The 12519-nt window shown below is 38.1% G+C and overlaps 2 protein-coding genes across 3 annotated transcripts in view; one reads left to right on the forward strand and one right to left on the reverse strand.

The window, feature by feature from the left end:
* Window positions 1-3644, reverse strand: part of pam (peptidylglycine alpha-amidating monooxygenase) — a 50904-nt gene extending 47260 nt beyond the window's left edge. For both annotated transcript variants that reach the window (XM_042509937.2, XM_042509936.2), the window contains exons 1-3: window positions 3506-3644; window positions 1173-1310; window positions 980-1083 (exon numbers count right to left, since the gene is read on the reverse strand). In XM_042509937.2, the coding sequence (XP_042365871.1) occupies window positions 980-1074 (95 nt within the window). In that variant the 5' untranslated portion in view covers window positions 1075-1083; window positions 1173-1310; window positions 3506-3644. The remainder of the gene's footprint in view (window positions 1-979; window positions 1084-1172; window positions 1311-3505) is intronic.
* Window positions 3645-4951: 1307 nt separating this feature from the next.
* On the forward strand, window positions 4952-9608 carry pomk (protein O-mannose kinase). Its single transcript, XM_042509622.2, has 3 exons — window positions 4952-5108; window positions 6445-6727; window positions 8726-9608. Exons 2-3 carry the CDS (start codon window positions 6458-6460, stop codon window positions 9494-9496), a joined length of 1041 nt encoding a protein of 346 aa, XP_042365556.1. The 5' UTR covers window positions 4952-5108; window positions 6445-6457; the 3' UTR covers window positions 9497-9608.
* Window positions 9609-12519: the final 2911 nt, after the last annotated feature.

The raw sequence follows: 12519 nt of genomic DNA on the forward strand, positions 1-12519 counted from the left end.
GCTTAATTGTTTGATCAGGTGACTGAATGGGACCATATGCTCACTAGCTGCAGCTACTGGTGAGGCAGTCTAGCAGTGTTGGACTGCGGTTCAATTCCAGTTTTGAACACATTATCGCCACTTTTCAACTATGCTGGTTTCACAGTTTGAAAGTCTTCCCATTCTTTTCAATATTTTTTTAGTTTAATCCTTTGAAACCTTAATCTACATCACTTTTTCTTGTGCATTCAGATGTTATGTAAAAATGGTAGAGGGCAAAAAAAAAAAGAGAGAAAATTAGAATATCAGAAAATTACCAAAAAGAGGGTAAAATGCCTAGAAACAATAATTAGGATTATTAGAATTATATATTAAAATATGCTTCAGAATATAAATTGTTTTTATTTTTTATATTTTTTATCAGGTTATTTCCTTGTTTTATTTTATTTTTTACTTTCCTTTAGTTACTCAATTCCTTCCCCCCATGTTTTTGGAAGAAATCAAGCTGATTTGCTCAGGTTTCAAAGAGTTGTAGAATCCTTTTGTCAGTTTTTAACCCTTCTTATTTTTAGCAATAAATAATTCAAAATTTCAATAAGTTTGAAATGCATCTTCAAACCATTACAGTTAATCAATAAAGGCATCACCATATTGGTATGCCGTGACACAAAATATTCCAAAAATCTGCCCAGTAAATGTTCTATGAGAGAGGATATGCCTTCAACATGTTGATTTGACTTTTTGGATAGAAACTGATCACTTTGGTCAGAAACACTGCATGTAAACATAACTGGGTGACTTCAGAATATCTCCACTTGGCACCTCTGAGCCAGTCAGTAAAATGCTGTCTTAGAGAAATGAGTAACATGCAAAATTACAGAAAACCTGCATTTTTTGGCAGAATAACAATAAAATAATAAAAATACATTAAGTAATACAGTAAAACATAAAATTACATTTATATCTCTAATAAATTATATCCAAAAGCTTTTCTTCTTACCTTTTGAACCTGTACAGAGGGTTTTGTATTTCCTGGCTGTGGCTGTGACAGATGATTGCTGACACCAGCGCACAGAGCACAGCAACTCCCATCATGCCTTTGGGCTGCAAATGTGAAACAGAGGCTGTCAGTGCTATCCTGTGGGAAAAGACTGGTTGCATCACTGAAGTGTATAAGAGAGTGTCAGTCACACCTGTTGTCCTTGCCAAGCTTGGTTGAGGAGTGGGAGTATGAGGGGAGGTGAAGGTAGCGTCCCTGCTGGATCTCACTCCTTTAACATGACAGATTGCAATTTATACTCAATTTCTCCCTGGAGATAAGGTCCCTCAGTCTGTATAGAACAATAAGCATGTGTGTTAATTGATTGCCAAGCTGATGTGACAAACCCAGCACTGAAATGGAACCCAGTGATGCATTTTGTTTATTCCCATGTTCAGGTTGGTTCATTTAACAGTACACACCAAGACATTAATAGTTTGTCTGGAATTTTTGATACTACTTTTATTGAGGTAATTTTTCTAACCAAAATTAGTCCTAATCATAAAACTCAAATATTCATTAATCAAGAATTTAAACGCTTTAAATGGCAGGTTTTTGCCATAATGCTACTATGTTTTTGGATTTAAAAAAAAAAATATATATATATATATATATATATACACATATATATATATAATTTTCAATATACTATATGTAAAGTACTTTTTTGTTTTTTTGATGATGATCACAGCCTGGGATATGTCAATGATTTGCAGCAACACTGATTGTGACAGTGCACGTAGTGGAAATAGCATATATTTTCTCCATATGCCAAATATGGTTAACAAAACTAAACAAAAAAGATGTCTTCAGGTGGAAAATAGTAAAAATGACAAATTCCAAGGCAAAAGTTCAAAATGACACACAAAAATAATACAATACATTTTTTATGCGTTGATGGCTGTGGGATCAAAAAATAGAGAGAGTTTCAATGGCGCACTTTTTGCACTTTACAATATAAAAGTAACAATATAGTTTCGACAATGTATTTTAGAGTTATTGTAGGAGCTGAGTTGGAAATTCCGAGATTAAACAAAAATATACAATCTTGTCAAAATGTATGCCACATGCATCAACATAGCCAAAGTAATAAAAATCCCAAACAAAGCGAGTAAAATGTGCCACAGAGTCCCTAAGGGTTCATTAAAAACACGCACCTATGTGTGTGAGCATCATAGACTATATACATTAAAGTGCACATGCGTGTAGGTCCTGTGCACTTAACAGTCTGAATGTAACAATTTAGTTTCCACATTGTATTTTACACTTATTGTAGAAGCTGTGCTGGAAATTTCAAGCTTAAACAAAAATGCAATATCTTGACAAAATGTATGCCATAAGCATGAACACAGCCAAAATTAATAAAAAATGAAGAATGAAAAACATTTAAATGCACCAAACAGTCCCTAAGGGTTTGTAGAGGCATATGAATGCACAAAAAAAAATCTCATAAGTTAGTCATGTTAATTGATTTGAAAACCATTTTTAGTATTGTTTATTACACCCAAAGATAGCAATCACGCAATAATTGTTGACAGATCCATATCCTCTCATGGTATTTATGATTTCTCCCTATCCTTCTGCTAACTAAGAAGCTCTAGCCTGGCTCCTGTCACTGTGTCGCACTTGAGGATGCCTCTAAACAGTAAAGGAAAAATCCCTGAAACGTTGAGCTCGCTCGGTGACTCATCGCTGTTAACAGAGTAAGGTGGGAATAACAGACAGAGGAGGGGTGTGAAGGGGCAGAGCGGTGCTGACATCACAGCCCGCTGAGCTGATAGAGGAAACTATGGAAACAGGGCTCATCCCACTCATGGAACACAGCACGTACTGCACCACAATACGCACACTCAATACTGGCGTTTAAGTACATCTACAGTCATCCAAACCCTCATTTATAACCATCTTATCAGCATCCAGCATTATGGTACACGGCTGATGGTTTCATGTTTGAACTAACAGCTGGCCAATGTCTCGCATATATGTGGTTAATACTAAGGTAAATTAAAAATGTAATATGTGCACACGCTAGGGTGGAGATAAAAGTTGATCTAACGATAACATGTATTTCAATGTATCAATTTCAGTGTATGCTAATTTTTTTGTTTTTCATCACACAGAGTCCCCATTGCGAACAGACAGATACACACGCCTCAACTAAACAGGAAGCGTCAAAAGAAAATAGCCATTTTAACTCGCATTGAGTTATAACGGGTATAATATACCAGACAGCTTTGTCAAAGCTAGGCAACTGAACAGATAAAAAAAGCTAGTGTTCTGCTGTAACTTAGTTAGCTCCATCAGTAGCTGTTACACGAGCTAACGTTAGCTAATGTTATCGAATGCGTTAGTGTTTGTTTTGACAAGGTAAACAGTAAAAATGAGCTATGAGCCGTCTAATTAAATATGTCTGAAGTGTACCGTCAGCTTGCGATTTAGCTCGACGAGATACTTGAAAGAGATATGCTCTGTAGATAAAAATCTTACCTGTTCGCTGCCGCTCGGAGCCTTTCTGTCCTCCGAGTTTGGGAGATAACCTGAGCCTCGTTAGTGACAATCCCTAACAAACACACTTCCACCTTTTCAGAATAAAAGCTTTATTTCTGCGAACGGAACGTACACATGAACTACACGCACGCGCACTTTAATGTATATGGTCTATGATGCTCACACACGGGTGCGTGTTTTTAATGAACACTTAGGGACTGTGTGGTGCATATTACGCGCTTTTCGTTTTGTTTGGGGTTTTTATTATTTTGGCTATGTTGATGCATGTGACATACATTTTGGCAAGATTGTATATTTTTGTTTAAGCTTGGAATTTCCAACTCTGCTCCCACAATAACTCTAAAATACACTGTGGAAACTATATTGTTATTTCTATATTGTAAAGTGCAAAAAGTGCGCAACTGAAACCCATTCAAACTACATTTTTTAATCCAATAGCCAGTGTCGTTGTTTCTTAAGTAGCAATGATGTGTAGTTGATGAAGGAACCTGACACCGACTTGGTTGCATAAGAATTAATTTATTACAACAAAGTTCAGCATCCACCAGGCACCATGGTCTGCCTGGGAGAAGATTCGAGACCAATGTGAATCTCTCCCTTACAACTCATGCATGTCTCTTATATAGGTACAAGCATCTACACATTCATCAGTGAACATTCCTCACCTATTGTATTTTAATCACAAAAATAACCCCCAAGGGCCACAGTCCATGTCATGTAAGCCTAGTATCAATATTCTACTCATCTGACTCCGAGACGTAATCATCCCTAGACCTCTGACCTCAAGATAAGACCCATACAAACAGAGCATAATACACCTCACCAGCAAAGCATAAAAACATGCATTGTATTATTTTTGGATGGCATTCTGGACTTTTGCCTTGGAATTTGTAATTTTTACTATTTTACACCTGATGACATTTAAAAAATATTTGGCATATGGAGAAAAAACATGCTTTTTCCACTGGGTGCATTGTCAAAATCAATGCTGCAAAATCAAAAACCTGGCATTTAAAGGGTTAGAATTTTGAAAATTAATTAAAATTGCGATTTATGATTAGGGCTGATGTTGGTTTTAAAAAAATAACTCACTGAAAGTAGAAAATCATGTGAATGTATAATATATTTTATAGCTAGATTTGAAATGATATTTTGTGCGCAGAGCGGTATGACACAAAATAATACTAATGTTTAAACATCAACGTTGCTGCTAATTATTGAGATTTAAAACGGATGGATTTAAAATAAAACATAATCTACTTTGCATGTTGAAAGTAAATTATTTTTCTTTTTTTTTTATCTAAAACCATAGTGGCATGACAAAAACTTAATTTTGAAAAGCGCATTTTGTGCGCAGAGAGATAGAGTATGAGTAATATTAAGGTGTGATCTTCGGGTCTGAGGGACTCACTTCCTTAAATGTGAAGCTTTTATTGTGCAAATCTGACAGGAAGTTGTTTCTCAAATCCGGCTACTGGTTGTTGGTGGAAGTTAAGCTAAAATGTGGCATTTGTACTAGCAATGGACTGGTTGTTATTGTAGCTGCTGTATCATAACATTATGTGAAGCCATATTGTGACAGGTACGTTAGTAAATGACACTTAATAATGTTGAACAGCTGAAGTTGTCGTATCTTTGTGTTGTTTTACACGGTGTAAAGGTAAGTTTGCTGTGCTTGTCTATAGCCTGACCTGCCTGTCTTTAACATAACTACCGTTGTGGTTTCTGGTTACTGGTCGTTAAACGCATGTTATCCACAACAGTCCCTCCGTTATACCATTAGCATGCATTCTCTTCTCCTTCCAGTCAACTGTAGCAACTCTGTTAGATACAAGCTAATATTGTGCTCCTGTACAGCATGGCAGGTCTTGAGCTCGTCGTGTTTTGTGCTTCCCACTGATGTTTTCCTCCTGTTAAAATGGCGTTTCTCATAGCAACCCCCACCCCCCACAGTTACACTACTGAACTTGCTTTGCTCAGGAGGCACTGTCACAAAATGACAGGAAACCAGAAGCCAGACACAGCAGCCCCTGCGTAGGTCAGGTGTACGCAGACGCGTTTCTAGGAGTTTAGGATATCTGGGGCTTTGACCGGACCAGTGGCATAAGGTAGTTGGGAAGGGCCCCAGGGCACGATATTATGATGGGCCCCACTGATAGATTTTGTACCCAAACTAGCTACAGTTAATCATATCGTCACCTGATCTAATGAAGACCTGACATTTGACAACATTATCACACATAGCCTACTACCCAACAAACATTACCGCATATCTATACATGACAGGAATACTAAAGAAAACAAGAAATAATTTGATATTTTATGTAGAGTAAGCATATAATTTTGTTATCAACTGCTAAACTGCTGACAAAAACAAAAAATAAAACCATCCCGCAGGTGAGGTTTGTCTTTTTGAGAACGTAAATGGCAACTTTTTTAATTAAACATAAGTTCTTTTTTGAACACAGGTGAATTTTTGAGGAGGCAATCTGAATCATTCACCAGTATCCCCATGCCATGCAGCTGCACTGTCTTTATTTACACCCTTGGACTTGACATCTGTTGGGGGTCAAAGGGATACTTTCATGCAACTTTTTTGATTATTTTGATGCTGTTTTGAGGCATTCTGGTGTCATATTTATTTTAAAAGTACAAAATAAAATTCACAATGTTGATTAATACATTTCCACCATGTACTAGAAAATAGATGGGGTGCCACCCTGTACACTATCAGGGTCCAGATTTGGCCTGCAGGCCATATGTTGAGTACCACTGGAAAAGCAGCTTGGTTACTACGTACCAGTAAGAATTCGTTTGACATTAAGTTTGCTTCACCTGGAAAGTAGAAGAGATCGGCAGGGGGTGGCAGAAGCTAGTATACGTCTCTTATCCTTTCCTACCTTTGTCATCTGTTTCAGATGCAGTGCAGCAATGAGGCGGAGCAGCAGCACTTCCATCTCCCATGGTGGGCCAGTGGTGGCGGTGTGCCTTGCTGCTTTGCTCCTCAGCAACGCCCTGATCTACCTGTACCTGGACTCTCTGTATCACACTGATGAGCAGCTGGTGTCCTCACATGCAGGCTGTGAACCTCGACACTTTAAAATGGTGACCATGAAAAACTGCACCCCCTGGCTGCAGTGTTCACAGATAAACGCTGAAGTACGCAAGCTGAAGCTGATTGGCCAGGGAGCTGTTAAGAACGTAGGTATTCCACTCCTGCACCCGGACAGAATACAACACACAGGCACAAGTTATACTGCAGTTCATCTTCAAAGAATGCGAATGTCTAGGTTAAAAGGGATAGTTCACCCATAAATGAAAGTTATATATTGACCCTGATGCTGATGAAAAGTCGGGCAAAGTTTTAGAGTCCACAAAATGCTGCTGAAGGTTCACGGGGAAAAAGCATTGCACTCATCTCCCACATAATTGAAGCAAATGGTGACCAGGATTCAAGGTTAAAAAAACCATAACAAAACCACAAAATGTCTCCATACTGCTCGTCTGTAGTAATCCAAGTGTCTTGAAAACCCTGATTTGCCATATTGTTTTGAAAAACATCCCTGACGCCACATTTTTAGCCTTGTTGTAGAATGTAGTTCCTAGTGTGGGAGCCATGTTCACGTATGTGTGCTTGCATGAGACCAACAAGAGCTCCACGGACAGTAGTTTTAAATCCAACAAAAGGACTTGTTGCTTGCTGCTAACTCCGCAAATCTCTCTCTCTGTGTGCAAAAGGCTTCTTGGTAGCATGAAAAAACTGGCGTGCAGATACTGTTGGCTCTCGTAGGTCTTGCGTGAGCAGACCAGTATGGAGACATTTTGTGGTTTTATTATGTATTTTTTTTAACTTAATGAATTCAGCAACACAGAAATTAAATATTTTGTTAAAACTTACTATGCCATCACCCAGAGAGTAGGCAGCATAATCCAGCACTAGTAAACAAGCCAATCAACCAACACACACAACTCTTGATAAAAGAGCCTTGGTTATTATGTACCAGTAATACCACACCCTGGTCTGGTGAATAAAATATCTCTGTCCACAATCAGTTCATTTCAAAAGCCCTGCTCCCGCACGGAGTTGTGCATGCTTGACACACATTTTCCTAAACAGACCAGTCCTTGGGCCTAATGCAAGAACCACTGGTACAAATAGATTTTAAGTGCTATGCACCATTGATTTTAGAGAACTTGTCACATTTACCAGTTTATTTTTAAATATCTTTTAGACAAGACCAGTTTATTTACATAGCACATTTTGACAACAAGGCAAAGTGCTTTGTATAAATTAACAAAAGCACAAAAGAAACTAATGGTAGAATGACATTTACCAGCCATTAACCCTTCCGTGAACTGTCCATGGTGCTGAACAGGTAGGTTACTGAAGCACACATGAACCTGCTGCAGAGATATACTCATTACAAGAGACGATTTGCTTATGCAAAAAAAAATCTATTTAAACAAGACGTTTATGTACCTTGGAACAACTCTGTGAACTGACAAGGAATGAAAAATCTGTGTGCATGTTTGAGAGAGCATTGCTTTGACACACTCTGCACAAACCTGTGATATTTTCTAATGAGCTGACTCAAACCCATTGGCAGATATCAAAGTAAATAAACGACAACGACCACAAGTATCATATATTATTTTTATAATACATTTGTGGAAAGTGGGAGTGCAAATTGTAATCACTTTCCTTAAACAATTAATGAATGATTAACAATCAGTTAATCATTACTTGGGGAAAAAAACATTAAAACTTTGCTTATTTTAAACAATATTAAATGCGTTTTGTCCTTAGTCAAAGCTCACAGCAACATATTGAATATATTTTGACAGCATTTCATAGCCTATTGATTACTCTAAAGTTCACATATTTGATTAAATTCTGAACGATCAATTAATATATCATTGATTAATTATCAGCCCCAGTGGAAAGTTATAACAATTTTGAAAGCTGAAGATTTTCACCTTTCCACAAATGTTAGATTTGCAGGAAATTACGTATTACATTTGTAGTAGGCAACTGCTATTACGTTTGTGGGATTATTACATTAAAGGTGCAGATTTGTATTATGTTTGTTGGTAGTTATTTTGTCGGCGGGTGTTACGGACCCTGTGTCATTGTAGCGGTCAGTACTGGCTATGTGTAGCTTTGCCTACTGATCTCAGCATCCACTCATCTTTCCCCAGGTGTATCTGGCAGAGTGGAGGGGTCTGAAGGTGGCTCTGTCCAAACTGTCCTCTCTGGATTACCTGGACGATTTCCTCCATGGGTTGTCCATGTTACAGGCCTTGCAGGGCCCTCAGGTGGTGCAGTTGGTGGGGTTTTGCCTTGAGGACCACACCCTGGTCACTGAGCACCACCCACTTGGCCCACTGCTGAACTTGGATAGTGTTCTTGCACATGAGCAGCACCAGCAGCACAACACATGGCAGATCCGTCTGAGGCTGGCGACAGATTATGTGTCTGTCCTCCATTATCTCCACAGCAGCCCAGCCGGGCGGAGAGTCATGTGTGATTCAAACAGCCTGGAGAAAACTCTGTCCCAGTTCCTGCTCACCAATGACTTTCACCTGGTAGTGAACGATCTCGACGCACTGCCTGAGGTGGACTCATCTAGAGGCGTGTTGGTGAAATGTGGTCACCGAGAGCTCACCGGGGACTTTGTTGCCCCAGAGCAGCTGTGGCCGTACAGAGACCAAGGAAAGCCATTTTCAGATGAACTCATGCCTGGGTATGACGAGAGGACAGACATCTGGAAGATCCCTGATGTGACATGGTTCCTGATGGACCGGGTTCCTGGAGGGGATGTAGTCCACTTCCATCTTTTTCAGATCCACGAGGAGTGTAAGAAGGAGGACCCCAAGCTCCGTCCCTCAGCTCTGGAGGTTTTGAAGGTGTACAAATCAGTCTACAGCAGCATGGTGCGAGACAATGCTGGCCTTAGAGACATGCTGTAGAGTCCATGTCTTCATGTCTGACTCAAAAAGACCCATGAATGTAAATCAAAAATTCAAGCTACAATTTTATAATGTTGTGTGGTACAATAAATGCTACTGGGTTTGGAACCAACTGTAGAGTCAGGCCTTTTTTTTTTTACACTGTTACTTGTACTTATTTCTTGTCCAACCCTTCTTTAAAAAAAAAAGAATATATATAAAGTGAGATAGACAGGATTAATGCTCTGCTGGTGTCTGGCTAATTCAGACCAACTCACACAGTGCGTTTGCATGATGTTAGAGAAAGTTGATTATTGGGTTCTTATGAGTAAAACTGGACTTTGAAATACATGTAAACATGATAGTCTTCGAAGGAAGTCTCTCAAAGCCAGACTAACACACCTAGATAATGCGTTTGGGAGTCGATTTACTCTTTCATGTACACACCTAACTGGACCTGAACTGGCCTAGGCGCTCTGCACGTGCTCCATAGTCCCTGCGCCAGGCTTTGACCCGGAAGTTGAACAGTATAAGAAGTAGGAGGCTTGGAAAAACAAAAGAAGAAGGAAAACAACAAAATAAGATGAAGGCATCAACATGTAGATTAAAGGGTAGAGTATGTGCAAAATGTACAGCTCCGAAAAGTTATCCATGTTTTTACCATTAGACATGCAACCTGTTTGCTTGCTAACTTGTTTGGTATGTGACAAAACCAGTCAATCAGAAAAAGGTCCAATAGCTACTAGCTGGAAGAAGACATATCTCCACATGCTGTGGAGGAATGAGACATACTTCCATCAATAAATGTATTCTCCCCCAGTGTTTATATAGTGGGACAAGGACAACTCAATGACCTAATCGAGCTAAACCGTAGCTCCACTTAACTGTGCACTGAAACATACTGAGTGACTAGCATTCATCTGACAGGCACCTTTCTCTGTCTCGGGAATATCTCTGTGCACTCAAAATTCAAAAATAAATTATATTTTTGGGACTTTAGGGACTCCCTGACAATTGTCAGTACATAGCCAGTTCCCCAAACTGTTCAATGTGAAGCATCAAGGACTTTTTGACTGACTGAAAGATGGCACCAGACGGGGCTAACAGGCAACTATGGAAGAGTCTAACCATGCACGGTGTGAAAAGAAGGTGAAATCCACTGAGTTGGTATTAGTCATAGGAAAGTGACAATGTAGTCTATCATTTGCAAAGAAAACCGGCAATTGTAGTATATATATATGTAGACTGCGAGGAAATGCCAAATCTTGTAATCCATTCTACCCAATCAAATCATAACATCCAGCATTTTGTTGTACCTGGACAGTTTCAGGGAAAAAAAGAGTCTAGTAGACCTTCACCACCTCCAATACCAATAATTACACAGAGAAATTTAAAATATTACCCCAATCACTTAGTAAAATAATTGGGCCTGTTTCCACATAACTAATTTGTCAGCCGGTGCATAAACATGAATAACCAGTTTATAATCGTGTTTTTGGAGTATCCAGTTTATGTGTTCGAGCATTTAAACATTTTAATCTTTTTATGAAAAACCAAATATTCTAGTTGGAGTACTCTGAAAGAAACTAGGACTTATACAGGGAGTATGAATGACCCAATTTCTCTGTGTTCACGTAAACAGCATATCCTGAATATAATCATAACTGGGATATGCCTCATAAACAGAGTGTTTATGTCCATGTAATTGCACTCGGAGTGTGGAAAAACAATTAATCGCTGAATCTCTATTGTTAATCTTGATAAATCACACTTTTTAATCGCATGTTTTCAATTCCATTATTATTATTAATTCCCTAATATTAGTATTACAAAACAGTTATGAACTCCATATTGATAAGGTAAAGCAATTCTTTCCAGGTTGTCTTGAATCAAATGACAGAAACAAACTGCATGGGACTAACATAAAGTGGGCATATCTGTAAAGGGGAGGCTCATAATAAAACCCATTTTCATTCAGATATCTAGAAGTCAAAGGTCAAAGGACCCCTGTGAAATGGCCATGCAGCCAAAACTTTGCCTAATTTTGGAGCATTATTTACTGAGAAGCTAGCATGACATGGTTGGTCTTCTAGTTTAACGTGACACCTTTATCATTGCTCTCTTTAAAACTCAGCCTGGTAAAACCTACTAAAGAGGGGAATGTTGACTGGTGATTAACGCAATCTTTAAAATTGATGGGGTTAATTACGGCCCTTAATCGCATCATGATTAAGGCTGACGGCCCTAATCCACTCTATTCTAAAAAACTTGTTTTTGTAACTGAAGGTGTGGAACCCGGAAGAGCAGTTAAGACTTCACTGCTGATGGACAGAGAGGACCCTTGACTTTGAAATCAATAATTTGAAAACAAATAGGTTGTGGGTGATAATAATAATAATGATAATAATAATAATAATAATAATAATAATAATAATAATAATAATAATAATAGTAATAATAATAATAATAATAATAATAATAATAATAATAATAATAATAATAATAATAATTTGGAAATAAATTCAATCTATTACAGCAGGAATTAAGCATTCAAGCAATGTCAATTCCTACCCATCTCATTCACCATCAGTGGGTACCATGTAGTTGTGTAAATGTTACTACTTCAACCCTTATGGTTATTGATGGAGGATATTGTCAAAGCTTCACAAACTGCTAGTTATGGCAGTAAGTTTAGCTGCTGTAACACCACATATAGACATTACATACTAACATTTATTAATCATTCAGAAAAGGTGACCTTATTAAGGACTGCAGTACACAGGTAGGCCAGGGAGGTCCTGGAGGAACATGATTTCATTTAATTAAATTTAATTTGATTTATTTTGAACATGTAAAAAAGGAAATAGAGTAATTATTAAACAAACAAGCAGACAGACAAAAAAGAATCATATTTAAAGACAATGAAAAAGCAAGAGAAATGGTAAACATATGATGACTTGGTTTACTGAGAGGAAGTACAAACGTGTCCCGCCCCTGCTCCATAAGTCACTGATTTATAATTAACCAGCTTCCTTATTAATTTA

The sequence above is a fragment of the Plectropomus leopardus genome, chromosome 20 (genome assembly GCF_026936395.1).
Source record: "Plectropomus leopardus strain MGB_pleo_1.0 chromosome 20, ASM2693639v1, whole genome shotgun sequence".
NCBI lineage: Eukaryota > Metazoa > Chordata > Actinopteri > Perciformes > Serranidae > Plectropomus > Plectropomus leopardus.